The 27,260-nt window shown below is 52.4% G+C and overlaps 1 protein-coding gene across 3 annotated transcripts in view; it reads right to left on the reverse strand.

Moving 5' to 3' along the window:
* WDR27 (WD repeat domain 27) overlaps positions 1-27,260 on the reverse strand; it is a 143,991-nt gene that overhangs the window by 111,509 nt on the left and 5,222 nt on the right. For 2 of the 3 annotated variants that reach the window (XM_040239200.1, XM_040239202.1), the window contains exons 2-16: positions 26,233-26,374; positions 24,482-24,606; positions 24,087-24,200; positions 23,005-23,056; positions 22,402-22,472; positions 19,672-19,780; positions 18,528-18,624; positions 16,403-16,503; positions 15,577-15,644; positions 15,256-15,377; positions 15,072-15,154; positions 9,236-9,314; positions 7,658-7,735; positions 4,832-4,926; positions 3,428-3,517 (exon numbers count right to left, since the gene is read on the reverse strand). In XM_040239200.1, the coding sequence (XP_040095134.1) occupies positions 3,428-3,517; positions 4,832-4,926; positions 7,658-7,735; positions 9,236-9,314; positions 15,072-15,154; positions 15,256-15,377; positions 15,577-15,644; positions 16,403-16,503; positions 18,528-18,624; positions 19,672-19,780; positions 22,402-22,472; positions 23,005-23,056; positions 24,087-24,200; positions 24,482-24,606; positions 26,233-26,374 (1,426 nt within the window). The remainder of the gene's footprint in view (positions 1-3,427; positions 3,518-4,831; positions 4,927-7,657; positions 7,736-9,235; positions 9,315-15,071; positions 15,155-15,255; positions 15,378-15,576; positions 15,645-16,402; positions 16,504-18,527; positions 18,625-19,671; positions 19,781-22,401; positions 22,473-23,004; positions 23,057-24,086; positions 24,201-24,481; positions 24,607-26,232; positions 26,375-27,260) is intronic. The other variant, XM_040239201.1, reaches the window with a different exon arrangement.

The following is a 27,260-nucleotide window of genomic DNA, read 5'->3' on the forward strand; positions in this document are numbered from 1 at the left end:
AGGGCAGCGCGCCTTGAGCCCCCCAGGGCAGCGCGCCTTGAGCCCCCAGGGCAGCAGAGCCGCCGTGTCCGGAGGGGAGTGACCCCGGAGGCGTCTCCCGGCCAAGCGCCCCAGCGAGCCGACGCCCAAGGCAGTGGGCCTTGCTTGGTTTAGAGGCCAAACACAGTTTGGTGCGAGACGATGACGCTGGCCGACGGTTACAGTGTCTGAGCAATTAGAGCCGCGGATAACGGACCGCTTATCACTTGGCCCGTCCCCTCCATTCCCGGGGAATAAGCGGGCGCTCAGGAAGGGAGAGGAGACGCTGCCCAGATCAGGAGGGAACACCAGGGGCCACAGCACAGCCGCTCGTGCGGGGTCCCCGGCCCCGGCTGCCCGGCTGGTCCGCTTGGTCCCGGTGAGGCGCCAGGACCCGCTGCGGATTCTGTCTCGGCCCCTCCGACTCCCCCACCCACCGGCCAGCCCTGCCCTCTCCGCTTGGCGTCGGCCACCTCCGCCTCTGAACCCACACACGACCTAAGTTTTGGACCCGCTTTGCCCTCACGACTCCTTAGAAAGGCCATCACGGCCGGGAAGCAACCTTGGAATCACCCAGGACCGCCCCCACGGCCACTGAGAAGCGGAGGAGCCCGTGCGGGGAAGGGTTCCCGGAGGTGGATACTTGGAGTTTGGGAAGAGAAAACTGCGGTCCTGCGAGAGGACATTCAGAACCAAGAGGGCCGGGCCGGGCTGTCACGGGCCACGGTGTGTGCACGCAGGCGGGAAAACCAGCGACGCCTCCCGCTGAGCAAGGCTGCACCTCTGAGCCCTGCGCTGCCCTGGGGTGGGCTCCACACGCCACCCCTGGGCCCGCGATCCAGCGTCTCGGACTTCCCGTGTCGGATGCTTTGTGACAAACTGCAGAGAAAGAACAGCCGACGAGGGGACACTCTTGTCTCGGCGAGCTCACCCCAGACGTCCGCGCGCACCCGGGGCTCAGCGTGTGAACCACACTCGGGACCCTGAGATTGGACAGAGAGGCGTAGCATCACGGCACCACCCCGGTCAGAGAGCCCACAGGAAGAAGGAGGGACCCCATCCCGGCAGGGTGGACAAGCGTAAACACAACCCTGAGAAGACGGAGAGCCAGGGCCGACCGAGTGGAGAAACACCAGGAAGGGCTTTGCTGCCCTCTGCTGCAGGCTCCCGGGAGCTCCTGCGGAGCCAGAGCCGGGCCGCGTGGATGGGCGGGAGCTGGACGCACCGAGGCACCAGCTCAAGCCTCCAACGAGGCTGCTCGGGCCACCACCTCCCCGACGGGGCCAGAGGCGGATTCAGCGGGGCTCCCTTGCCTGGCCCACGGCCAAGCGGACCCGTGCCTCCGGCCCCCGCACACCCTCACCGCTAAGGAGCACCACCCCTCCCCGGTAGCAGATGGGTCAGGAGGCTGCCCGCTCCCGCCCAAGGGTCAGGACAGACCGCGACTCCCCGTGACCACAGGATCCCAATGGGACTTCTCCTCTAAGCTCCGCCCTGGACACCGGAAGCTCCAGGACCCCGAGGCCTGTGCAGACACTGGCCTCAGGGTGAGCACGGAGACCCCCGGCCCTGCTGAGCCACGTGCTCCCCCAGGGACCCTGCCAGGCCCGGCTTTCCTCAGTGTTCTCTCCCCACAGCCACGGTGGACAGCTCCCGTCACTGATGACTAATGCCCTGGGAGTGGACAGCAGGGATGTGCTCGAGAACAGAGCGGCAGGACACACAACCCCGACCCCAGCCACTGCCAGCACTCACAACCCTGACCCAGTCCTCCGCAGGACATGCAACCCTGACCCCAGCCCAGCCCCCCAGAGGACACACAACCACGGCCCCAGCCACTGCCAGCACTCACAACCCCGACCCCAGCCCCCCCCCCCAGGTCATACAACCCTGACCCCAGCACCCCCCAGGTCACACAACCCTGACCCAGCCCTCCCCCCACACAGGACACACAACCCTGACCCAACCCTCCCCCCAGGACACACAACCCTGACCCCAGCCCCGCCCCAGGACCACAGGGGCAGTGGTGGGGGTCGGGAACCAGTCTGCAGGCGCCCACCAACAGGAAGGATCCTGGAAGGGGGCCGGTGGGCAGCCCTCAGACAGACGCAGAACTCGAGAGACAGCAGCAGGAGCTCCAGGCTCAGTGTCAGCCCGTCATAGGACTTCGTGTGTCCACAGCTCCACCGTACTCCATGAAATCTTAATCAGTCTGACCTTCTGAAGTCACTGACACCAGGGTTTAGCTGTTACACCCCTTGCCCTCCACCCGGCATGAGGGGGTGGTCCTCCCCGGCTGCACTCACACCCGTCCAGCCGCCCCCAGCAGCCCGCCCTGAGCCACGTGCACCCCCCCGGGAGCATCGTCACCGGGCCCCCGGCGTCCCTGGACTAGACAGCCACGTTGCGTGGGAAACACTCTCAGGTCTATACAGTGTGAACGCAGAGGCTGCCAGTGAATGACACCCCGCTGGGTGGTCACCCTGTGGTCGTCACACAGGGGTGCACCACCGGCTTGTGCCCTCAGAAGCAGAGACCTCCCAGACAGGCTTTACCCGAGCACCGTGGGGCCCTTCCACGAACGCGCCTCCAGGTCTGGCCCCACAAGTGACGCTGCCCCTGCTCGGCTCAGCAGGGTTCGGCGCAATCTGGTCATTCTGTTCCCCAAGTCAGCCACAGTGTTAGTCTGTTCTTGTTTGAAGGGAACAAGCGTGGCGCTTGCAGATTAACAACAGGACCATAACGAGGCTGAATCTGTACCCCAGAGGATTAAAAAGGGCCCCCTGAAGCCACACCCACAGGGCAAACGGGAACCGTGAGCTCATCCAACGGAACAGCAGGTGAGGGAGGCACATCAGAAACCCTCTGCCGGTCACCACCCTCACTGAGCAAGCTCACCCTATAAGCACCCCAACAGATAATGCCTCTGACATGTGGGTCCCTATAGTTCCAGGAATGTGGAATCAGCTGTGTGTAGCCAGCCAAGCCTGTTGGGACCACTGACCCTAAAATGAGGCCTGTGTCCGACAGATGACCTCCCAACATCAGGGGGCCCAGAACGCCACCGTCGCCTCATGGCTTTTGAACAGACACCCCACGAAGCAGCAGGCAACCCTGAGCTGTCCGTGCAGCACACAACTGCCCCACCCCACCTTGTCCCTACCTCCCATCCTGCCCCCCACACCGAAGACCACCCTGCTCCTGGGCCCCGCAAGTGCCCGGCCCCGCCTTGGGGAGCAGGTCTGAGCTCTGCGCTCCCAGCTCCTCGCTGGGCTGCCTTGTGTAAACCCTTCCTCTGCTGCAAACCTTGGCATCTCAGTGTTTGCCTCAGTGTCTGGCAAAAGCACCTGACCTGGTAACAAGAGCAAAACACTCACGAATCCACATGAACTAAAATTCTCTGTCTTACCTGACAGAACAGCAGGCTTGCCAGTAAGATCAGCATTGCAGACCAGGGACAAGTGGTTGGCTAAGCCACAGGCCAGCTGCTGTCCATCTCCTGCTTGAAACAGTAAGAGAAGGCCTCATAAAGCATAGCTCAGAGGCACCACACTTGCAACAGGTGAAATTACAGACTTTTTCAGTTAGCCTGACGCTCGTTTTCTCAGGCAGTGAGGAATCCTGAAACAGGAACAGCATCTCCTCAACCCCCGGTCGCTGGGTGTGCAGGGCCCACGGGGGGCTCACGTCACGCCAGCCTCTTCTACAGACAGGAGCTGAGGGCTGGGGCCGAGGGGCCTGCCCAGGACGTGGGGCTGGTCAGAGGCAGCACCAGGATCTGAACCTGAACCTGCTGGGAAGCCCTGAACAGCCAGCCCCCCAGCCTCCCATGCCTCCTCCTAGGGGCATGTGTGCCTCAGCCATTCCGTCTAAACACTGCCCTAAAGCAAGGCATAGGAAGTTACACATCCCATAATATTCAGACTTGAGGGCCCTACGGTTGTGGGCACATGCTTGGTGAGCACATCAAGTATCACACAAATATTTACTGACAATACTACGTAGCCAATTTCCCAAAGTTATTCAAAAAATTCTTTGGCAGGCTGGAATTCCATGAAAAAAAAAAAAAAACACACAAAAGGAAGTCAGTAACCTTTTGGATTTGGGCAGACGGCTGCTTTGGGCAGACGGCTGGTCAAACGCTCAAGGAGGTGGGGGTGGAGGGTGGTGCACAGACAGACCCTGGACTTGGGCAAAGGCATATTCTCACCTGTAAGCAAATCTAGAAACCAGAAATGATGTTTAACTCTGAAAAGAGCTTAAACGGTGGAGCTACCTGGACGAGAGCTGCCTCCTGACTTCTTTGAGTTCCCAGAAAGGAAGTAAAAGTGTTTGGATGCCCTTGAGAGGGAGTAGTTGCCAGGAGCCGAGTGTGCCTGGGGGGAGGCTCCACCCACTGAAGACCAGGTCTTCAGCTGAAGACCAGCTCCACCCACTGAAGAAGGAGACCAGGTCTCCAGGGGGCAGTGGAGGCTCTTCCGTAGCTTCTCTTTTGATGAACCAGCCTCTGTATGCAGCCCTTCTGCCAGGCTCCCTTGGGGCTCATGGAGGAGATGGCCACGTACTCAGAGCACAGACCTGGAACAGCTTATAACCAAACCAGAGCTCCTGCTGCCAGAAACTTCAGGGCATGCGTGGACGCCCTGGGCTAATCCTAGTGACAGTGCAGGGGAAGCAAGCTTTGATTTTAATCTAGACTCAAACAATGTCATGTGACTTCAAATAACCAAGACTTTTAAAATCTGTTTTAAATGGAACAACGGGCAAAACAAGAAGCTTGCAGTGAAGCAGAGCTCTGGCTGGAGCTGCATACCTGAATACTGAACACAGAGCAGGGCCTGGCCGCGGGCCATGGCCAGCTGCCTGCTCAGCTTGCTGGGCGCAGGGCTCTCCAAAGGGCGCTCCTTACTTCAGGGAAGACCAGAGGAAACAACTGAGGCAGTCCAAAGCAACATTAGAGATAAAAATACACTAGAAACAAGGTGAGAGTCTCCCTGTTTACATGTACAGTTTTATTCCATAACGTTTATATATGTATATAATGTGTATGTATATATATATATATAAACACTTACATTCAGAACTATGAAATAATATGTATATGCTGCCTACAGGAGACTCATTTCAGAGCTAAAGACATACACAGACTGCAAATGAGGGGATAAAAAAACATATTTCATGAAAATGGAAACAAGACAGTTAGTAGCAATACTCAAATCAGGCAAAACAGACTTTAAAATAAAGGCTATTAAAAAATAAACAATGGCATGATATAATGATAAAGGGATCAATACAAGAAAATATTATACTCATTAACATATATGAACTCTATAAAATAGCACCTAAATATATAAAGCAAATATTAACAGACATAAAGGGAGAAATTAAGAACACCACAATAGGAGGGGGTCTACCACCCCACTGACATCAAAGGACAAAGCATCCAGACAGAAAATCAATAAGGAAACATGTTTTAAATGACACAATAGACCAACTGGATTTAACAGATACCTATAGGACATTCCCCATCCAAAAACAGAAGAATACACATCCTTTTCAAGTACACATGGAATATTCTCCAGGACAGATCATACGCTGGGCTACAGAACAAGTCTCGACAAGACACAGAGGACAGAAATTAAATCAAGCACTTTTTCTAAACAAAATATTATGAAACTGGAAATCAATTACAGGAAGAAAAATGTGAAAAGCACAAACACATGGAGACTAAACAAGTGACTAAAAAACAAATGGGTCAATGAATAAAGCAAAGAAAAGAGCAGAAAACAAGACAAATCAAAATGGCAACACAACTCTCCAAAAACTTATGGGATGCAGTGAAATAAGTTATAAAAGGGGAAGTTTTATACTGCCACAGGCCTTCCTCAAGAAACAAGAAAAATCTCAAATAAACAATCTAATCTTCCACCTAAAGGAACCAGAAACAGAAGAATAAACAGACCCCAAGTCAGCAAAAGAAAGGGACCAACAAAGATCAGAGAGGAGATGACAGACAGACCAAAAAGCAACAGAAAAGATCAGCAAAACAAGAGCTGCTTTTTGAAAAGACAAAACAAATCTGACATGTTTAGCCAGGCTATCGAGACGAGAAGAGAGAGGCCCAAACAAATAAGATGCGAAAGGGGAACTAAAAGCCAACACCACAGAGGCAGAAAATGTCATTCGAGAACACCGCGAACAGTTACATGCCAATAACCTCAGCCGCCTGGAAGAAACGGGTGGACTTCTGCAATCACGCAGCCTTCCAAAACTAAATCAGGAAGAAATCACAGCCTGAATAGATGGATCACCAGTAGTGAAATTTTATTAGTGATTTAAAAACTCCTAGCAAACCAAAAGTCCAGAACTGAACAACTTCATGGGGGAATTCTACCAAACACATAAAGAAGAGCTAATTCCTGTCCTTCTCAAGCTATTACAAAAACTTGACGAGATGAAACACTCCCAAATTTACCTATAACACCACCTTTACCCTGATACACAAACCAGACAAAGATGCAACAAAAAAATTATAGGCCAATACCACTGATGAATATAGATGCAAAAGTCCTCAACAAAATATTATAAATTTGAATTTAACAATGTATATAAAGGATCATACATGATAAACTGGGATTCGTTCCAGAGATGCGAAGATGGTTCAATACTCATAAAGCAATGTGACACACCACACTTTAGAAAGAGATGATAAAAACAACACAGTCATCTCAACAGATGCATAAAAAGCATTTGACAAAATTCAACATCCTTTGTGATAAAGAAAAAAAATATTTAACTCCCTGGAAAAACCACCACAGGAAATCCAAGCCCTGCAGAGCCCAGGGCTGCATTCCATACTCGACCAAGGATGCTTGAGAGGGTCTGACGGGGCCTGAGGGCATCAGTAGCAATGGCTGCTGACGTGGGAGCAGCAGATGGGGCAGGAAGAGGACCAACCTCGATTAAACGTGGCAAGTCAGGGCCAGCAGCGACGTGCGAGCCAGCGGCGGCAGGCGCAGCTGTGACGCTCATGGGGAAGAGTAGCAGCTCGAGTGCCACAGTCCCCCATCTCTGCGTAGATGGCGTCCCCTCTAACAGCAGAACCGGGGGCCCTGCAGGCCCCCAAACACCCTCCTGTCCAGAGAAACGGACCCAGGGAGTCTGCAGAACTTGTCCAGCGTCATGGGACACGGGGACAGGTGTGGACGCAGAGCCGGGCAGCCAGCCCTGGGCTGAGGGCCGCTGGGTAAAGGCAGCCTTTCCGAGCCAACGAGCCCATCGCAGGCCACCCAGGATGGCACCAAGCACCATGCCTACTCAGACTCCCTGCCCTATGACGACCTCAGACGCTTAGAATAACCGCTAGCTATGATGCTCTCCGAAATGAAACTTAAAAATTAAATGTTTCTAAATAGTTAAGGTGGTAAAAACAGCAGCAGGTCTGAAAAATGATTAATATGATTTAAATTTATCTAAAAGGTACAAAAATAATATATACGTATGTGTGTGTGTATATGTACGTACTTACACATAGGTACTTAGAAGGTCTTATCTCTGTTTGAAAAAAATCAATTAAACTGTCTAAAGAGTTCCTCCAAATTATTTCAAATTTACTTGGGATACAATCTAGGTTACATACCACCTGTAATTGTTCTTGCATTTTGAAGCTCTTTTACCGTCATTTTTGAAGCTAGTCTTTGGTGAAAACATAGTTGCACTGTGGAAAGAAGAACTCTATGTCATTCAAAGATTAAAAATTCTAAGCTTAAGAGACCTACTTTGCAGTGAAAAAATAAACAAATTCATAAATGCTTCCCATGTCCCAAGTTAGTAATAAACCGAACATTTAATTACTTTGACAGCTATTCCTCTAATTCTATATCCATATCAGCTATTTCACTAATGGGGACTTAAGTGTATTTGTGTATTAAAATTCTGGAGAACACTCTGCTATTTTCCTACAAATTTTTGGTTCCTAGACAAAAACTAAGATAATCACTTTGCAGCCAGGCATGCAGGGCAACTCCACATTTCAGCTTCAGGTCTGGAGCCCTGGGAGAGAGACAAGGCGGGGTGGGGGGGCTACATTTGCTGCAGACTCTGCAAGTCCACTGGGGAATGACCTGGAGCAGGCCTGGATGAGGCAGGTGAGGACGTGGACATCTGCCTGTGAGGACTGGACTGGGGCGGGGGCTCATCCCACCCAGAGCATAGGGTTCAGGGAGGCTGCGTGAGGGCAGGGGGAGCTGGGAGAGGTCCAGGAGGAGGAAGCCCATCAGCCTCACCACCTCCCCGCCTGTCCTCACTGCCTGAGGATGTCACAGCGAAACACATCCTCACCTCCTGACCCCACCTAGAATCTCCCTGTACTTTTTCTAGAAAGTTCAAACCCTGGGGCTAGTACTTAGGACTGACCACGGCCTGGTCCCTCCTCCCGCTGGACTCCCTCACAGGCCCCACATGCAAGACCCACCCAAGTAAAGTGAACCCGAGGAGTCCACACTTAGCAGATGGCATTACCACTGAGCCAGCACACAGGCTCGGGGCCAGGACTAGCGTGCAGATGTACTGAGGCATGAATCCAGGATCTATCTATCCACCACACACCCATTCAACACCCATCCATCCCTCCACCCAGCCACCCAGCCACCCAGCCACCCATCCACCCAGCCACCCACTCATCCATCCCTCCACCCAGCCACCCATCTACCCATTGATCCATACACCCAGTGATCCATCCATCCATTCACCCAACCATCTGTCCATCTATCCACACATCCAACCATCCACCCACCCATCTAACCACCTACCCACCCACTCATCCACCAATCTATCCACCCACCCACCCACCCATCCATCCACCCACCCACCCATCCATCCACCCACCCATCCATCCATCCACCCACCCATCCATCCATCCACCCATCCATCCCTCCACCCATCCACCCAGTCACCCAGCCACCCACCCATCCATCCACCAACCACCCACCCACCCACCCAGCCAGCCAGCCACTCATCCACCTCCTGCCTTGCAGGCGGCTTCTTTACCAACTGAGCTATCAGGGAAGCCCCAAAGTACACAGTAAGCACTCAATAAACGCTTGCTCCTGCCGCCTCTGTTCTGCGATGGTGTCATGCTGGGGTCCACACACCGACCTCCATCCACACCAGCACCTGCACCCGGAGGCCACGGCCTGTCTCTGGGCGGTCCACTCACCACGGGGCGGCCGTGTAGCCTGACGACCGTATTTTGCTGTGGAAAACCAGTGGGTGGTCCTTCACGACGCTCCGAGCAGCTGCGGGAAACACGGTTACAGAAGAAGCAAGTCACTAACATGGCTGCTTCATAGTGGATAAGGACAAAGCTCTGCAGAGACAGCCAAGTTCACACAAGAGGAGTCAGTGCCCACCCTGCATACGGGAGAGGCTGCATCCCTGAAGGCAAACCACCATCCCAGCAACCGGGGCGTTAAAAGCACCAGAAAACAACAAAAATGTGAGTCCCCTCCTTAAATGACCCAAATTGCAGTGTTTAACACTGTGTATTGCAGATACTTGAGGGCTAACACGTCAGCCCTTCCCACAACGCTGGCCGCTCCTGGCACGTCTGGAAGAGGCTGTCCGCTCTGGGGTGAGACAGGCCACACAGAACCTGGCTGGTGGGATTCTGTCCACGGGACCCTGAAACCCGCAGCGTGGAGCAGGAGCCTCTGTGGCGGTGCCAGGCACAGCTCCGCTACGACAGGAATCCAAGTCTCTCAGGCCAACCAAGTGTTTCTCTTATGCCTGTGTTTATCACGACACAACAGTAAGAAAGACAGCCACCAGAGCATTTTAATGGCAAGGAAACACTGCACCCCACTCTTAACACACTGTGAGCTTCCACAGTCCAGCTGGCTGGTTAGAGCCTCTCCCGTATGCGGGGTGTCCACTGACTCCTCCTCTGTGAACTTGGCTGACACCTCAGGAACTTACCACCCACACGGACACGTCCCAAGGGTGCTTCCAGACAGAATAAAGTCCTGCCAGAATTACTCATTTTTATGTATATTTGATACTTGCGATTCAATATGAATATTCGGTACAATACTATAAAACAGCTTTAGAAAATGGATAATCACAGAATATTGAATACTCCCAAAAACATTTCTCTTTTTTTAAAAAAAACAAAGAAATTCAGCTCTGCTTTTGTAACTATTTCAAATGTGATAAACTGAGACACAGTCCCATCAAAAGCTCAGGGAACCCCACTGGGCACGGAGGCCCCGAGGAGGGAGCTGGGCCCCCAAAGGCCCTTGGGAGGAACCGGAAATCCCAGAGGAACCAGGAAATCTTGCTATTTCTATTATGCTTTTGTAAGAGGAGGGATGCAAATCTTGAGATTACAGAATCACTATAAATCAGTCATCTTCTGTAAGATTCCATATGAATATTTTCTGAACAACACATAAAACTATCATAAAAAGTCAAAGCTTAAAATTTTCACCAGTCCCTGGATACAGAGAAATTATAATCTCTGCAATAAACCTTACTGTTTATACGATTGTTCTCAGTAAAGTTTTGTTTTACAATCTACACATTACTTAGCTGTAAAGCATAGTACAGCGTGTACAGTCATCCGGGACAAAATGATACGTCCTAATAGGGCATTCCCGGTCAGCCCAGTGGTGACTTCCAGCGCCCAGGTTCAAACCCTGGTCGGGGAATTAAGATCCTGCAAGATTCTTGCCATGCAACCAAAAAAATAAAAAAAACCTGGACGAAACTATCGTTCAACAAGATGCACACACCCATACGTTCACAGCAGCACTGCTTACACAGACAAGACATGGAGACAACCTAACCGTCCCTGGACAGATGCACGGATAAAGAAAACGCGGTGCACTTGTACAGGAGAATATCACTCAGCCGTGAAAAGAATGAAATGATGCCATTTGCAGCAACGCAGAGGGACCTGGAGACGAAGCTGAATGACGTCAGGAGGACGGGGACGATCCCACCCGGCAGCACGCACACGTGCACGACACAGACGAGCCTGTGCTCACCACAGACACACGCGCACGGACACAGAGACCAGCATGCTGGGTGCCAAGAGGGCCGAGGCGCGAGGGGCAGACTGAGAATTCGGGATTAGCAGAAGGGGTATTACACTAAGGGAGCTGCCCTGATAGTAAAGAGTAAAGAGTTCAGTTCAGTTGAGCTCAGTTCAGTTCAGCTGAGTTCTGACTCTTTGCGACCCCATGAACCACAGCACGCCAGGCCTCCCTGTCCATCACCAACTCCCGGAGTCCATCCAAACCCATGTCCATCGAGTTGGTGATGCCATCCAGCCATCTCATCCTCTGTCGTCCCCTTCCCCTCCTGCCCTCAATCTTTCCCAGCATCAGGGTCTTTTCCAGTGAGTCAGCACTTCGCATCAAGTAGCCAAAGCTTGATGCGAAGCTTCAAGCTTCGCATTGGAAGCTTCAGCTTCAGCATCATTCCTTCCAATGAACACCCAGGACTGATCTCCTTTAGGATGGACTGGTTGGATCTCCTTGCAGTCCAAGGGACTCTCAAGAGTCTTCTCTAACACCACAGTTCAAAAGCATCAATTCTTCGGTGTTCAGCTTTCTTTATAGTCCAACTCTCATATCCATACATGACCACTGGAAAAACCATAGCCTTGACTAGACGGACCTTTGTTGGCAAGTAATGTCCCTGCTTTTTAATATGCTGTCTAGGTTGGTCATAGCTTTCCTTGCAAGGAGTAAGCATCTTTTAATTTCATGGCTGCAATCACCATCTGCAGTGATTTGGGAGCCCAGAAAAATAAAGTCAGCCACTCTTTCCCATCTATTTCCCATGAAGTGATGGGACCAGATGCCATGATCTTCGTTTTCTGAATGTTGAGCTTTAAGCCAACTTTTTCACTCTCCTCTTTCACTTTCATCAAGAGGCTTTTGAGTTCCTCTTCACTTTCTGCCATAAGGGTGGTGTCATCTGCATATCTGAGGTTATTGATATTTCTCCTGGCAATCTTGATTCCAGCTTGTGCTTCTTCCAGCCCAGCATTTCTCATGATGTACTCTGCATATAAGTTAAATAAGCAGGGTGACAATATACAGCTTTACATACTCCTTTTCCTATTTGGAACCAGTCTGTTGTTCCATGTCCAGTTCTAACTGTTGCTTCCTGACCTGTGTGCAGGTTCTCAAGAGGCAGGTCAGGTAGTCTGGTATGCCCATCTCTTTCAGAATTTTCCACAGTTTATTGTGATCCACACAGTCAAAGGCTTTGGCATAGTCAATAAAGCAGAAATAGATGTTTTTCTGGAACTCTCTTGCTTTTTCTGTGATCCAGCGGATGTTGGCAATTTAATCTCTGGTTCCTCTGCCTTTTCTAAAACCAGCTTGAACATCAGGACGTTCATGGTTCACATACTGCTGAAGCCCAGCTTGGAGAATTTTGAGCATTGCTTTACTAGCGTGTGAGATGAGTGCAATTATAAGGTAGTTTGAGCATTCTTTGGCATTGCCTTTCTTTGGGATTGGAATGAAAACTGACCTTTTCCAGTCCTGTGGCCACTGCTGAGTTTTCCAAATGTGCTGGCATATTGAGTGCAGCACTTTCACAGCATCATCTTTCAGGATTTGAAACAGCTCAACTGGAATGCCATCACCTCCACTAGCTTTGTTTGTAGTGATGCTTTCTAAGGCCCACTTGACTTCACATTCCAAGATGTCTGGCTCTAGGTGAGTGATCACACCATTGTGATTATCTGGGTCATGAAGATCTTTTTTGTACAATTCTTCTCTATATTCTTACCACCTCTTCTTAATATCTTCTGCTTCTGTTAGGTCCATACCATTTCTGTCCTTTACTGAGCCCATCTTTGCATGAAATGTTCCCTTGGTATCTCTAATTTTCTTGAAGACATCTCTAGTCTTTCCCATTCTATTGTTTTCCTCTATTTCTTTGTGATCACTGAGGAAGGCTTTCTTATCTCTCCTTGATATTCTTGGGAACTCTGCATTCAAATGGGTATATCTTTCCTTTTCTCCTTTGCTTTTTGCTTCCCTTCTTTTCACAGCTATTTGTAAGGCCTCCTCAGACAGCCATTTTGCTTTCTTGCATTTCTTTTTCTTGGGGATGGTCTTGATTCCTGTCTCCTGTACAATGTCATGAACCTCCATTCATAGTTCATCAGGCACTCTGTCTATCAGATCTAGTCCCTTAAATCTATTTAAACAGTAAAGATACTGTCTGTAATTCAGGAGACTTGGGTTCTATCCCAAAGTTGGAAAGACTCCCTGGAGAAGGGAATGGCAGCACACTGTGGTACTCTTGCCTGGAGAATTACATGGACAGAGGAGCCTGGTGGGCTCCATGTGATAGCAAAGACTAGGACACGACTGAGTGACTAACATACACACTCATGTAGCATTTAGAACGGATAAACAACAAGGTCCTACTGTATCGCACAAGGAGCAACCAAATCCAATCTCCTGGGATAAACCATAATAGAAAAGAACATTCTGTTAAAGAAATATGTGTGTGAAACCGAGCCCCTCCGCTGCAGAGCAGCCGTCGGCACATTATAAAGCAACTAAAGCTTCAACTAAAAATAAATTTAAAATAATAAAATAAAAAAGTCTTAAATTCCATTTTAAGGGGTGATCTAAGTAAAACATATCTAAGAACAAAATGTAAATGAATTCGGTTAAAAAAAGAAAGACAATCCCAAGTCTTGCTTCACAGCAGGTCTCCACACAGAGGTCTGCAATCAGCTCACACTGCAGAACGTGGTCCTCCGTGCAGCTGACCAAACAAGCTGGCCTCAGGTGTAAGGGGTGGCACCGCTCGTAACAGAGCTCACCTTGCACGTAATCTGCTTCCAGTGAAAACATAGTTAGGATTCTGGAATACTCTCTGAACAACCTAGTATTATTCCAACTATTAGGAATTTTAAGTAATATTTGTTAGTCCACAAGTTTTCCCAAAGAATGTGAAATCTATATATAACATAACATTATTGGGGGTATTATTGAAGAAAATGATTCAAAAAGACTTTTTATGTTGCCCAAAGTTATAGAGTTACTTACTGCCACTGAACTGTAGACACGAGTATGATTAATATGGTAAATTTTGTGTAATTTATAATTTACTACAGTAAAATGTACACAGAAGAAATAAGTGAAGAGATACACACTGCCAAATATAAAACAGATAAAAAGGGAAAATGTTAGTCACTCAGTCGTGTCCGACTCTTTGTGACCCCATGGACTGTAGCCCACCAGGCCCCTCTGTCCATGGGATTCTTCAGGCAAGAACCCTGGAGTGGGTAGCCATTCCCTTCTCCAGGGGATCTTCCTGATCCAGGAACTGAACCCGAGTCACCTGCATTGCAGGTGGACTCTTTACCGTCTGAGCCACCAGGGAAGCCCCTAAAATAGATAAACAACAGAATTTACTGAATAGCACAGTGACAGACTTTGTTTTTTGGGCTCCAAAATCACTGCAGAAGGTGACCGCAGCCATGAAATTATAAGGTGCCTGCTCCTTGGAACAAAAGCTACGACCAGCCTAGACTGCATATTAAAAATCAGAGATGCCACTTTGCCAACAAAGGTCCATATAGTCAAAGCTATAGTTTTTCCAGTAGTCACGTACAGATGTGAGGCTTGGAGCGTAAAGAAGGCTGAGTGCCAAAGAACTGATGCTTTTGAACTGTGGTGTTGCAGAAGACTCTTGAGAGTCCCTCGGACTTCAAAGAGATTAAACTAGTCAACATAAAGGAAATCAACTCAGAGAAACCACTGCCAGTATTTCTCATGTTTTGAATTCCTATGAATTATACCCAAGTCATGAAGAAACGCCCAACACATTCCCCACCACAAAAACTGTGTCAGAACACCTGAGAGGCAGAGAAAGGAAGGAGCAAAGGAAGAAGAAAGCACTGAGTTTTCACCTCGATGAACGTGAATCCGCAAAGCGACAGAGTGAAGCTGAACAAAAGCGACTCAGACAAGGAGCCGCCCTACATTCTGCGTTTCAGACTGCAGTATACGCACCAGAGTGTTTCTGAGTAGCCGGCTTGGTTCTTTTTTCCTTAACAAGTCCCAAGTACAGCGGAGAGGTCGGTAGGACACAGGAGCTGAAATGAAAACACAACCCTGGTCTGTGAGAGCAAACTTGCCTGATGGAGTTGTTTCAGGGAAACGGGCATCTTAAAGACAGTTTCCCACGACTCCGCACCTGGGCAGCACCGACAGGTCCGGTCCCCGGCGGGGGTGCTGCTGGGACCTCAGCAGAGCGGCCGGGTCCACCTCCACCAGCGCGGTCTCGTTCCCGAACATGGACGTGAGCAAGCAGAGGGCCTGCACGGACAGGTTCAGAGCATCGGTCGTGGTTGTGGGCACTTTAGTTGTGCTAATGGGACATGCGTGTGACCCCCGAACCTTCACACACAGCCTCACACGGTGAGCAGCCAGGAGAGCACGTCGGAGGAAGGGAGGATAAACCGCAGCGGGAGGGTGCACCGCCCCCGCCTTGCTCAGGGCACGGTTCACGACTCACCTCACCACTGCCGGTTCTGCTCGCCACGGCGCACGATCCAGCAACCTGAATGCTGAGGCTCCGGAAGTCTTCATTCCGGGCAAAGAGAAAACAGGCCACACATAAGGCCACAAGGTGCTGCCTGCACACGGGCTGGGGCCCGGAGCGCACAGCCCGCTGCCCCCACAGAGCCGCCCCCGCGCGAGCCGCAGACCAAGCTCCACACGCGGCCGTGAGCGTGCGGTGGGCGCGGCGTCCCCGTGAGGACACCGAGCCAGGCCGGGCACATGGCGTGGGACCTTAACGGACAGAAAACCAACCGGGAGGAGGCAGGCATGGATGCCGGGGACAGCGGAGGCCACGTGCGCAGACAGACGACAGGGAGGTGGCTTCCCAGGAGGAGGGTCCGGACCAGGGCGCCGGAGCCCTCGGGGAGCACGGCCGTGTGCACACCGGGCAGTGGGCAGCAGTCCGCCACGTCCCCGCAGCTCAGGGGCCGGTGGGGACCAAGCCTGCAGGTGTGCGGAGGCCAGGATGGGCGAGGAGTACGTCACTCAGCCCAACAGCTATGATGGTGACCAGGCGCCGCGGCAAGGCTGTGGCGAGGACACAGGGCCAACTTCAGGTCCCGGAAGTGGCTGGGCCCCAGGAGGAGGAGGAGACAGAGGACCAGGCTGCAGGAGGGGCTGGGGGGCTCCAGGACAGCCAGCGTGCTGCAGGTGACCCGGGAGCCCGGTCCCTGGGGGTCAGTGACGGGCACCCACCGTGACCCCCCCAACGTCAGACAAAGGAAAACGTTCAAGTTACATGCTGTCTGTATCAAAGATTCTCTGAAGGTAGACCTTACCCTTGTAATGTAAAACGGCCTCCAGTTCAAAGCTTGCCAAGTTAAATATGAGCAAACCGGCAGAGCTTCCAATCCACAAGCAGTGGGCAGTCTCAGAGAGGCTGATTTCAAAAGGAAGAGAGAAAAGCATTTGCTGACCGTCCCCCCTCAGCCAGGGCGGCAGGGACCCGCCTCAGGGAACCTGAGGGTCCCCTGCCCTCCGAGGCCCTACTGTTGAGAGGGTAACAGGCAGGAAGGCCAGGAGTCTCCAGACAGAGGAAACAGGCTGCAAGTGTCAGACATTTTTATCTCTCTTAAGTGGTAGGAGGAAACAAACTAGCTATAGTTTTTCCTTCTCTATTCCAATTTAAAAGGAGGTTTCTCAAAATACTATGCCATAATGACACCTGGTTCCACCTGAAGTTAACTATTCTCAAACCTTGAGATAACCAATGCATTTTTCTTATGGAAATGTTTGTCTTAAGCTATGTTAATGTATTATGTATTTACCCCAGACTATGTCTTCAAGTCGGTTCCGCCTAATGGCTCAGAACCTACTTGACAAACCAGTATGTTATACTCAGATATTGTTCATGGGGTCGCAAAGAGTCAGACACGACTGAGCGACTGAACTGAACTGAATCTATGTAAACGAAACTCTTTGGATGGTGGTCTGCCCTTCTACAAGATTCAGGTCAACTGTTTCCTGGCCCGGGATGAATCATCTGGTGCCAAGATTAGGGAGGGTGAGGGGCCTGGTGCCCGTCTGAGTTTTAAGACACTCCTTTCTTTCATTGACAGACTGCTGGTGACTATGTAACATCCAGGTGAAGACTGGCAGGCGGGCGCTTTCTGCCCCCTTCTGATGCTTATGTCAGAAGCTTTCTCTATCTCCTTCAGGCTTTAATAAAACTTTATTACACAAAAGCTCTGAGCGAGCAAGCCTTGTCTCTGGCCCCAGATTGAATTCTTCTCCTCCGGAGGCCAAGCATCCTGGTGTCTTTTCGCTCAGCAACAACCTTTCACTGTCCAGGGAAGGTAGAACTCAGAGGACCACAAGCTGGGCCCGACTCAACTGTCCTCTAAGGGCACCAGAGGGAGGCACCTGCGGCCTCCGCGAGACCCCTGCACAGGTGGGCATCCCTGCCAGAGCCTCACACCTGCGCCACGGCTGCGCCTGAAGACGCTGCCGAGCGGAGCTGACAAGGCGGAGGCTGACCGACAGCGGCGTCCACACCAGGGCGGACGGATCTGCCGCTGCTTCTCTGTTTTCCAATTTACAGACTAGACCCAGGCTGTAACCTGACTGGCCAGCCTCCCCTGGCTTCGCAGACCTGGACTCAGAGCTGCTTCTTCAGGCTCCTCCCTCCTACGCACACCTCGGCCAGCGGGCCTCCAACAGCCCCCACTGCCTGGGCTGCTCATGGGCCCTCAGCCTCCAACACCAGCCCCAAGGAGACCACGTGAGCCTGAGCAGAAATAGGGTCACTCTCCCTGAGCAAAGGTGAGGATCCAAGGCCTCAGACCCCCTAGTCAGCTCAAGTCCCGGCCAGGCAGGGGCCCTGTGCAGACACGGCTGCCTGACGGGTGAGCACAGCAGGGCTGCAACTGCGCCAGCCACCTCCTCAGGGCTCCCACCCCAGCGGGACCCAAGGCAGGTCTTGGTCATCACCAGAGCTCTCTGCAGTCTGTGGAGCCAAGGGGAATGAAATCATGACATATTTGCTTAGTCAGAGTAAAACAGTGGCTCCCTGATGTTGCCAAATATTTAAAATATTTCTATAAAACAAGAAATTACTAAAATTAATTTGGGGTCAAATTTAAAGGTATGAAATATGGCACAGATGGCAGAAGTTTAGGATGAGTTATGATAACGTCACCCTTTCCCCTATTACAGAAATCAAGATCAGCCTCAATGGGTGAAATAAATTAAAATGATCTCATTTCCTTTATTAAACAGACTTAAAAATAACTGATCAAGATTATCAACCTTAAGGCTTAAAATATGCAACTCTAAGAACACTTACAGTTATTATTACTCATACAGACAAAAATAGTTTGGTTTTATGTTAATCGTTCTAGAAAAAAATAAACCTAATCTAGGAGGCTTTCTCTGTAAGGGCCTGGCGGAACTCATAGTACTCACAATCCACAATCGCAGGCTGCCAGGCTCAGGACAGGAAGGGCCACCTCAGTCTCTTCTCCTGTTTCTGGGGCCTTCGTGGACGGAGGCTGACCACCTTCTATGACAGAATTACTGACAATCTGAGATGCGACATTAAAATGACTGGTCGTGGTGAAGGCTAACAGCTGACCCCATGGGGCACGCTGGGAGAGGCATGTTGCTGGAGTGACTCAGACCATGGATCAAGAAAAACCCTTGGTCTTGTACATTATAAAGCACAGGGTTGGACCCTGTGTCCTGAGCCGTCAAGGGAGGGAGATGGAGTTTCAAGGACAGACCCACAGAAAGGGGGAGGGAGGAAACGGCTTAAAACTAACTGCGGGTTCCGAAAGCGGGCTCAAGATCCGCCGTGTGTGCTACTCGCTGAGTCGGGCCCGACTCTTCTCGACCCCAAGGACTGCAGCCCACCAGGCTCCTCCTTCCATGGGATTCTCCAGGCAAGAATACTGGAGTGGGTTGCCATTCCCTTCTCCAGGGGATCTTCCCAACCCAGGGATCGAACCCGGGTCTCCTGCATTTCGGGCAGATTCTTCATCATCTGAGCCACCGGGGAGCCTGAGATCCACCAGATAAGGGCGGTTTCTGACCCACTTTAAGAAGAAATGACTTAAAGCCATTTACTAATATACACGTTATAGGTGCCTCACACGCCAACAGAAAGCATGAAGGAGAGCAAAGCAGAGACACGCCTGGTGCAACATGCAAGCGCACGGATGGGTGCACGGATGGGTGCCCGTGACAGCCTGCAGCCCAGTTAAACGGTAAGAACAGTAAGAACGTCAGCTTTTCCTGGGGTGGTGGCAGATATCCAAGTACCTGACCACGGGGACGGGTGGAGGGTGACAAGCAGAAGGAGGGGCCGGACCAGCCAAGCAGACTCAGCTGAGAAGCCTCGGACTCCTGGGTGGCCCTGCTGTGACACCACCCGTGGAAGCCAGGAAGTGCTGGGTGTGGGAGGCACAGAAACCCTCTGGGCAGCAAGACAAGCCCCCACCGCCCCCACCCCACGTGCTCCCCACGTCCTGCCTGGTTCCAGGTCCCCAGCTTCCCCCTCCCCCACGCCTGTTCCCAGGGGCTGTGACCTAACCCTACCCTGGCCACGCACCTGGCTCGGACTCCACCCTCCTAGTGGAGAAACTCTCTCTCTTTCTCCTCAGGTCAACGTGCGTCACACAGCGGTAATCGTGCCCTTCAACCAAACTGAGGATCCAGAGCTGGAAAACCAAAACGCACCTAGCCAGGCTGGAACACGTCTAGACATGCGAGAACACGTCTCGATGCACAAGACAGGTCTAGACAGGCAGGAACACGTCTAGACACACAGGGACACGTCTAGACGGGACTCTCACCAGATATCACCATGAAGAGCAGGCAGTCAGTGAGAAGAGTGAGCAGGGAGCCGACAGGATGAGAGATGGCCCTTCAGAGGCCCCTAGCTCTTCCCTTCTGACCTCCAATACCTTCCCCATCCCCTGACCTGGGAGGCATCCCCCTGCGGGCACAGAAGTGGGTGGCATGACCCTGAGGTCACACGTCTTATGCACAGCATGGGCCGAGAGCAGGCGTGCTCCTGTGCCCAGCACTGCACGCCCGGCCTCTCCAAACACCGCATTGCGAGCTCAGCTGACACGGCCCTGGAGACAGCTCAAACAGGTGATGGCGGCTGTCCTGCTGTATCTCACTGTTCACTGAGCCCAGGGTAGGCAACATGCAAGCTCTCTGGAATAATCCTCAAGGCATCACAGGAACTGTAAACATGTCTGTTCTCTCTGGGCTGGTGCAGCGGCCATAACTCAGCGTCAAGGGCTTTCCAGACAGAGCTTACGTGTGCTTGCAGGGCAGAGGTGGCCCACGGCCGAGCGGGTACTTGGTGGCGTGCATGCACAGTGCTGCAAGTGAGCCCGGCTGTGACATACTCATTATTTACAACACGTGGGGTGAGAGCGCCTGACCACCACCTTCCCGGCTAATTGTGCCTTTCCCTTTAGCGGTCAGCTTTGTCAGAAAGGAAGCAACCATCTCAGCTGATGCAGTAATGTAACAAGAAGAAGACATTTGGTCTTGGACCCGGCCTGGCCCAGGCGCAGAGCTCCTAAAATCCTGGGGGTTTCCTGATCACGGAGGGACCACGGTACCACTGTTAGGTTGATGACGTGACCTTTGGAAAGCCCTCAGTTTGCTTAAGGATGGGTGCTGGTTGCCAGGGAAACAACCCCTGACCTCTGGAGAAGGGGGCTACATGGGCTTCCACAGCCAAGGAGCAAATCAGCGGCGCCTGAGCGATGAGGCCTCCAAAAAATACCCGAAATGAGCCCCAGGCTCAAATCAGCGGCGCCTGAGCAATGAGGCCTCCAAAAAATACCCGAAATGAGCTACAGGCTCAAATCAGCGGCGCCCGAGCAATGAGGCCTCCAAAAAATACCCGAAATGAGCTCCAGGCTCAAATCAGCGGCGCCCGAGCAATGAGGCCTCCATAGAAATACCCGAAGTGAGCTCCAGGCTCAAATCAGTGGCGCCCGAGCAATGAGGCCTCCATAGAAATACCCGAAGTGAGCTCCAGGCTCAAATCAGCGGCGCCCGAGCAATGAGGCCTCCATAGGAATACCCGAAGTGAGCGCCAGGCAGGGGAAAACACCTCCCTGGGGAGCGGAGCCTCCTCTCACGTCCTAGGAACAGAAGCCGCTGTGCTGAGGCCCTCCCGATCTCACCCTGCAGCTCTTCATCTGGCTGCTCACCTGTGTTAACAGATCGAGGGAGGAAGGGGTCGTGGGAACCTCCAACTCGCAGCTAAGTCAGACGGAAGAGGTGGGTGACCTGGAGACCCACTCCCTGGGACTGGCGCGGGGTGGAGAGGATGCAGGCTCACGGGCTGAGCCCCTAACCACCTCCAGGCAGATGATGCCAGACCAGGTCAAGGTAACACGTTCCCGGCGGGGAGACCCCTCATCTGGGGATGGAGCTCAGGGCGAAAGCAGAGGCACATGGGAGGAAGACCCCCCCAAGTCACGCCAGCATCCACGGAAGGCTGGGTGAGAGCCCCGCACAGCAGCCCCTGAGTTGCACCAGCATCCTCTCTCTCTACACGTCATCTGCTGTGGCCCTGCACAGCGGCCCCCAAGTCACGCCAGCATCTTCTCTCTACACGTCATCTGCTGTGGCCGCGCACAGCGCCCCCCGAGTCGCGCCAGCATCCTCTCTCTCTACACGTCATCTGCTGTGGCCGCGCTGGGCCTTCAGTGCCGCGTGGCTCTTCTCTAGCTGCAGGGAACAGGGCTGCTCTCCAGCTGTGGTGCACGGGGTTCTCACTGCAGCGGCTTCTCCTGTTTCGAAGCACAGTCTCGAGGGTGCAAAGGCTTCAGCAGTTGCCCCCACGGGCCCAGTACTTGCAGCTCCCGAGCGCTAGAGCACAGGCTCAGTAGCTGTGACTCACGGGCTTAGTTGCTCCGTGGCATGTGGGATCTTCCCAGATCAGGGATCAAACCTGCGTCCCCTGCATTGGCAGGCAGACTCTTTACCACTGCGCCACTAGGGAAGTCCAACAGCCACTTTTAAAAAGAGAATGGTATCCATAGCTTGCAAAGCAAATTTCAATTGCTCACCTAAAAACTAAGTTTAAAAAAGACCAAGTACCTTCAAGCCTCTCCAAAGGTATGAAGCTGGCACTAAGGGCTGTACTGGCCTTTACAGAAGGTCACGCTTGCTGCAGGCAGGCCGCCAGGCACCAGCAGATCTGGCCTCAGCCACGGATAAAAGCAATCTTGAAACAGACGCCTCTGAGCACATGTTCACCCGTTACAGTAACGTCTGAAAGCTGGAGTTGCACAGTGGCTCTCACCTGGCCGTCCGTGCAGCCAACCACCAGCTGCTGACTCCGAGGGTCCACGAGGAGACTCAGGAGGGGCGCGGCTGTGGGAGGGAGCACAGGGCCCTCAGCTTGCATGCCTGCTGGTCCTGCTCAGCACCTAGCCCACCCATGCGATCACACTCTGGAGTCACCGGCACCAGGAAGAGTGTGGGGAAAGCGCACAGCCACCCAAAAGGGCTCAGGAGCAGTACATGGCCCACCCAGGCCGGGCCCTCACTCCTAGCCACGTCCACTGGCTCTGTTGGCAGAGGCCGCAGCGCTGGGCCTTGCTTCCAGGCAACAGCAGAGGTGGACAGCACTTTCCTTAGGGCCGCCAACGTGATTTCCCAATTTTCTGAGACACAAGAGGCTCTGACTCCAAGCATATGCTTAATTTTAAGGTAAAAGTTTCAGAAGGATTAACTGTTATGTGAACTCTTTCAACATGTGCATAGACAGTAGATGATGAGCGTGACACTCTCCACGAGTGAGGCGGAGACCCGACGGGCAGGGCAGCTCTGGCTTAGAGATTACCACGTGAACTAGGGTAGGCTGTGTGAACAGCCTGCACACAGGAATCACGTCCCAAGTTACCTGTTAACACTGATGAGCTGTACATCAACGATCCCATACGATGGTCCCAAACCTTTGGACAGACACACATTTCTTTAGAAGAAGCACAAGCATTGCCATTGTTGTTACAGGTTGAACGAATATTCTACCCAGCTACTAATTAATTTACGCGAATGGTTATCTAAAGCAGGAAATAATAAGGACATAAGTAACAAAACTACAGAAACACAATAGAGGGCATCAGAATCATACAGGAAATAGACACTTCCAGAAACATCAGTCCATGGGCTTGGGAGACGCAGACAAGACAAGGTTGGGAACATTTCCGGCACTTCAGCAACATCTCGAGATGAGGTGGGAAGACTGGAAAGGACCAGTTATGCAGAGACGGGCTCACACTCTTCTGCAAACAGCAGCTCCAACCCTCACACACCCTGCAGGCGAGGACGCCAGCACCTCACCCCACAGAGAAGCAAGGCTCAGCACAGCCAGCCCTCCCCAGCAGGGAGCTGGGTCCCCCTGCTGAGCGGAGAGCTGGCGTTCCAGCCCCGACTGTGCCTCAGAGCGGGGAGGGGACCTTTGTCAAGTTGGTGACAGGAACTTCAAGGTGACGAGGGAAGGATTTACAGTCTCCCTCCTCTCTCTGTCTGCAGACGCCTGCTACCTACCCTCCATTTCCTTCAGTTACAACATATGACGTCCTCACGTCTCAGCCAGGTAATGACCATGATGAACTGACTGAGAGGTGGATGGGGCCTGACGTTGCATTTTGAGTTACTCTCCTCTCAAGCCCAGCTGAGTTCTGACTCAATCTTCTGCTACTGGAAAGCGGCCCCAGGGAACACCATGGAGGTGAGTTAAGGTGCCAGTCCCTGCAAGGCCCCCGTTCCAGGAGGAGGGTCCTGCACCAGACTCTGCCCGCTGGAGTCAGCAGATGGTGCTGTGGGCCCCGGCTCCCCACACTCGCCTGCTGACCAGCCAAAACATCAGACTCAGGTTGAGGGCAGTTGTCCCTCAGACATTTCACGTTTGGCAGCGGCCAGGAACCAGAAGCACAGTGCAAAGCATTTACACACCCCGACATTCTGACGCCCACCCCATACCTTGAAGCTTCTGTCCTCGGACACCGAGATGAGGATGTGTGACTGCCAAGCACAAAACTCGGCCGCGGTCACTGGGCCGTGGTGGCCATCCAGCTCAGCCAGCGGGGACCGGCTCTGGGGATTGGTGAAAGAAAGCCAGGCACTGAGTGTTCTGGTCATTACTGTTATTAAGAAGTTATATTAAGCTCACAGAAAACAGTTTCTACACAATCCCCTCGCCCAGATGCGAAACTTCCTGCGTATAAACCTGGAAGGTAAAAGTCAGACGCCCAGCCAACAGCGAGTCCTGGGCAGTCCCGGGCCAACACCCTCACAGCAGCAGGCCCAGTGAGATGCTCTGCCGAGAAGAGGTGGGAGGGGCCCACGTCTGGGGCCCGGGGCCCAGGGGGTCTCACCTCAAGGTCCAGCAGGAGCACTTTGTTCTTCACACACACCGCCACCACTCGATCATCGGGGCTAAGCCTCAGACACAGCACCCTTCCCAAGAGGGCGCCGAGAGCGGTCCCCCGTGGAAGTCGCCCTGCAGGGAGTTCGGTCATCAGCGTCGGCCTGTCGAGGCCACTCAGCCACACCCACAATGACCTCTGGGAAATGCTGACAGCAAAACACTCTGCTCTAGGACTATGTACAGAAGAGCATGAGCTTTGGTCTGATTTTGGCTCTTCAAGAGAATTAAAAACATTGGAAAGTTCTTCTGGAAATACATGGAACCCAGGGACTGGCCACAAAAAATGACTCCACGTCAGGAAGGATAATGTGTCTTGGGGAACCGCCCACGCACACACCCTGGGTGAGTCATGGGTCCCAACCCCCTCCCTCCTCCTCCCTGTGCCACCCTGGCTCCAGACCCAGCCACTGACCAGCCATGACCCGTGTCAAGCAGGCAGAAGGGAAGCTGTGCCCACTTGAGCCTCAGTTCCAGTCCAGAGCCTCTCCACCACCAGGAGGAGGAGGTGTCAGGCCGGCCTGCAAGCCCCACAGTGATGCTGCAAGCCAGCCTGTGGCCTCACCTTCGAGTGAGGTCACTGGGCCAGACTGCCACCAGGCAGCAAAGGCTCAGTGCCCACCACGGTCTGGGCAGAGACTGAAGCCGCTTGTCGAGACGAGAGCCCACAGGAAGGAGAATGTGCACCCGGCCCACTGCTGTTCCGTCCTGGGGGCCACCACACGGCCCTGCCCCCACACAGCCCCGCCCCCACACGGCCCCGCCACCACGCAGAGCCGCCACCATGCGGACCTGCCACCATGTGCTCGTCTCTCCCCGGCAGCCTCAGGCCTAGGACATATCCAGGAACCAGACAGAGAAACCCCGCCTCCAGGGAAATCTTACAGGGTGGGCAGGCGGGAGGCATTTAGATGCCAGTAAGCAAAACAAATAAGCCAGCTCCCCATTTGTTCCGCTGATCGAGGCATCTGCTTCAGCGCTAGCGCCGTGCTGCTTGGAAGACTGTAGCTCTGCAGCCTGGTCTGAAGTCAGGGAGCCTGATTCCTCCAGCTCCATCCGTATTTCTCAGGATTTTCTCCGTATCTCTCATTTCCATTCAAATTTTTTAATTATTTGCTCTAGTTCTGTGACCCACCCGCCTCTCTGACTTCACCCGATAAAACTCTCCTAACGTCACTGAGCTCCAACCACACGAGCTGGGTCTCAGCTCTTCAATCAGCGGCTCCTGCCGTGACCCTCCTGCTCCAGCCCAAAGCCCGGCCTTGCAGAACCTGCAGCACTGAGCAGGTCCTGCCGCACTCCCTGCCCGCACTGAGGTTCCTTTCCCTACTCACTGCCCACAGCTGTCTGCTGGTTCACAGGTTCCAGTCTGTCTCCCACACTAAGCTGTGGATTCACTACTGTCTCAGTAAGGGAAGAATATTTCAACTTGTCAATACTTCAAGCTGCTTTCAGAGTTCCACAAAAATCACCAATTTCAGAAACGGACAGTCTTAAGATGAAAATTAATGAGCCTATGTTGTCAGCCAAGGTCAGCAGTTCTGAGTGGCCCGGTCTACTTCCCACACAGAACACCCAGCTTAGACACCAAGTTTCAAGGCTAAAGGCATCAAGAATGGTCCCCAAACACCGTGGTCACCAAGTGCATCTAAAACGAGCCAGTCCCTTTGTGCATTTTAACTGTGTCTGAAGCCCCGTCACCTTGAAGCTCTTCCTGTCTGCACTCATCCAGGCCCCACATCATGACACAGTCTAGAGACGCAGAACAGACCAGAAGTGGGCTCTCTCTGCTCCCAAATGTCACGGCAGTGATGGGCTGACGGTGTCCTTTTAGGATCATCAGCTGGAGAGGAGGAAAAAAAGAGACCACGGATTATAGAAAACACTTTTAATAAAAAAGAAATAATAAAATAAAAAATAATAAAAAATAAAAAATAACCTCCTAAGAGGTTTATGTTACGTAATATCCTAAGACATTAGATGGATTGTGTTTTTCAAACATGTATTTCATATATTCCTCTCTACTTCCATCTATTAAAATTACTGTTCATGTACCATTAAATTACTCTCTTGGGTTAAGTATTTCACTGTTATTTGGTATCGCTAATGGCACACAAATCAAATGATTGCCTCTTCCTTCTGTTTTTTCCCTCTTGATTAATTAACAATGCACGTGGAATCCCTACTCCATGCCAGAGGAGTGACATCTGTGTTAAATACTGAAGGATGAGGACAGTGGCAAGGATCTGGCAGGAGGAGCCGAGAAAGCAAAATGTGTTTACAGAACAGCTGGTATGAACAAAGCAAGAAGACGAAGCTGGAGGGAGTCTAGGCCACGTGCTAACGCCCTGACAACCACGTAGGGAGCTAGGACGGAGCAACAGAAAAGCACAGGCCAGCACTCTGCATGCGGAAGCGTGCCGTGGCCAGGGCTGGCTTTCAGGAGCACACACTCCTGAAGGCTCAGAAGAGAGACAGGGTGGGGCACAGAGGAAGCAAGACACTCCAGAGGAGACAGAATGGAGGCTTGAGCCAAGGAGGAGGGAGGGTGACCTGTGGACTGAAGGAAGGAAGGAAGACAGGAGGAGACAGTCAGCAGTAAGGCTGAGAGCCTGTGTGAACACAGCACACGGAGGAGAGGTCACACCAGGGGAGGAGTTGGTGTGAACACAGGAGAAGGAAGAGAGGTCACACCAGCCAGAGTGAGGAGTTGGTGTGAATACAGGAGA

This window comes from Oryx dammah, unplaced genomic scaffold (genome assembly GCF_014754425.2).
Source record: "Oryx dammah isolate SB20612 unplaced genomic scaffold, SCBI_Odam_1.1 HiC_scaffold_4, whole genome shotgun sequence".
NCBI lineage: Eukaryota > Metazoa > Chordata > Mammalia > Artiodactyla > Bovidae > Oryx > Oryx dammah.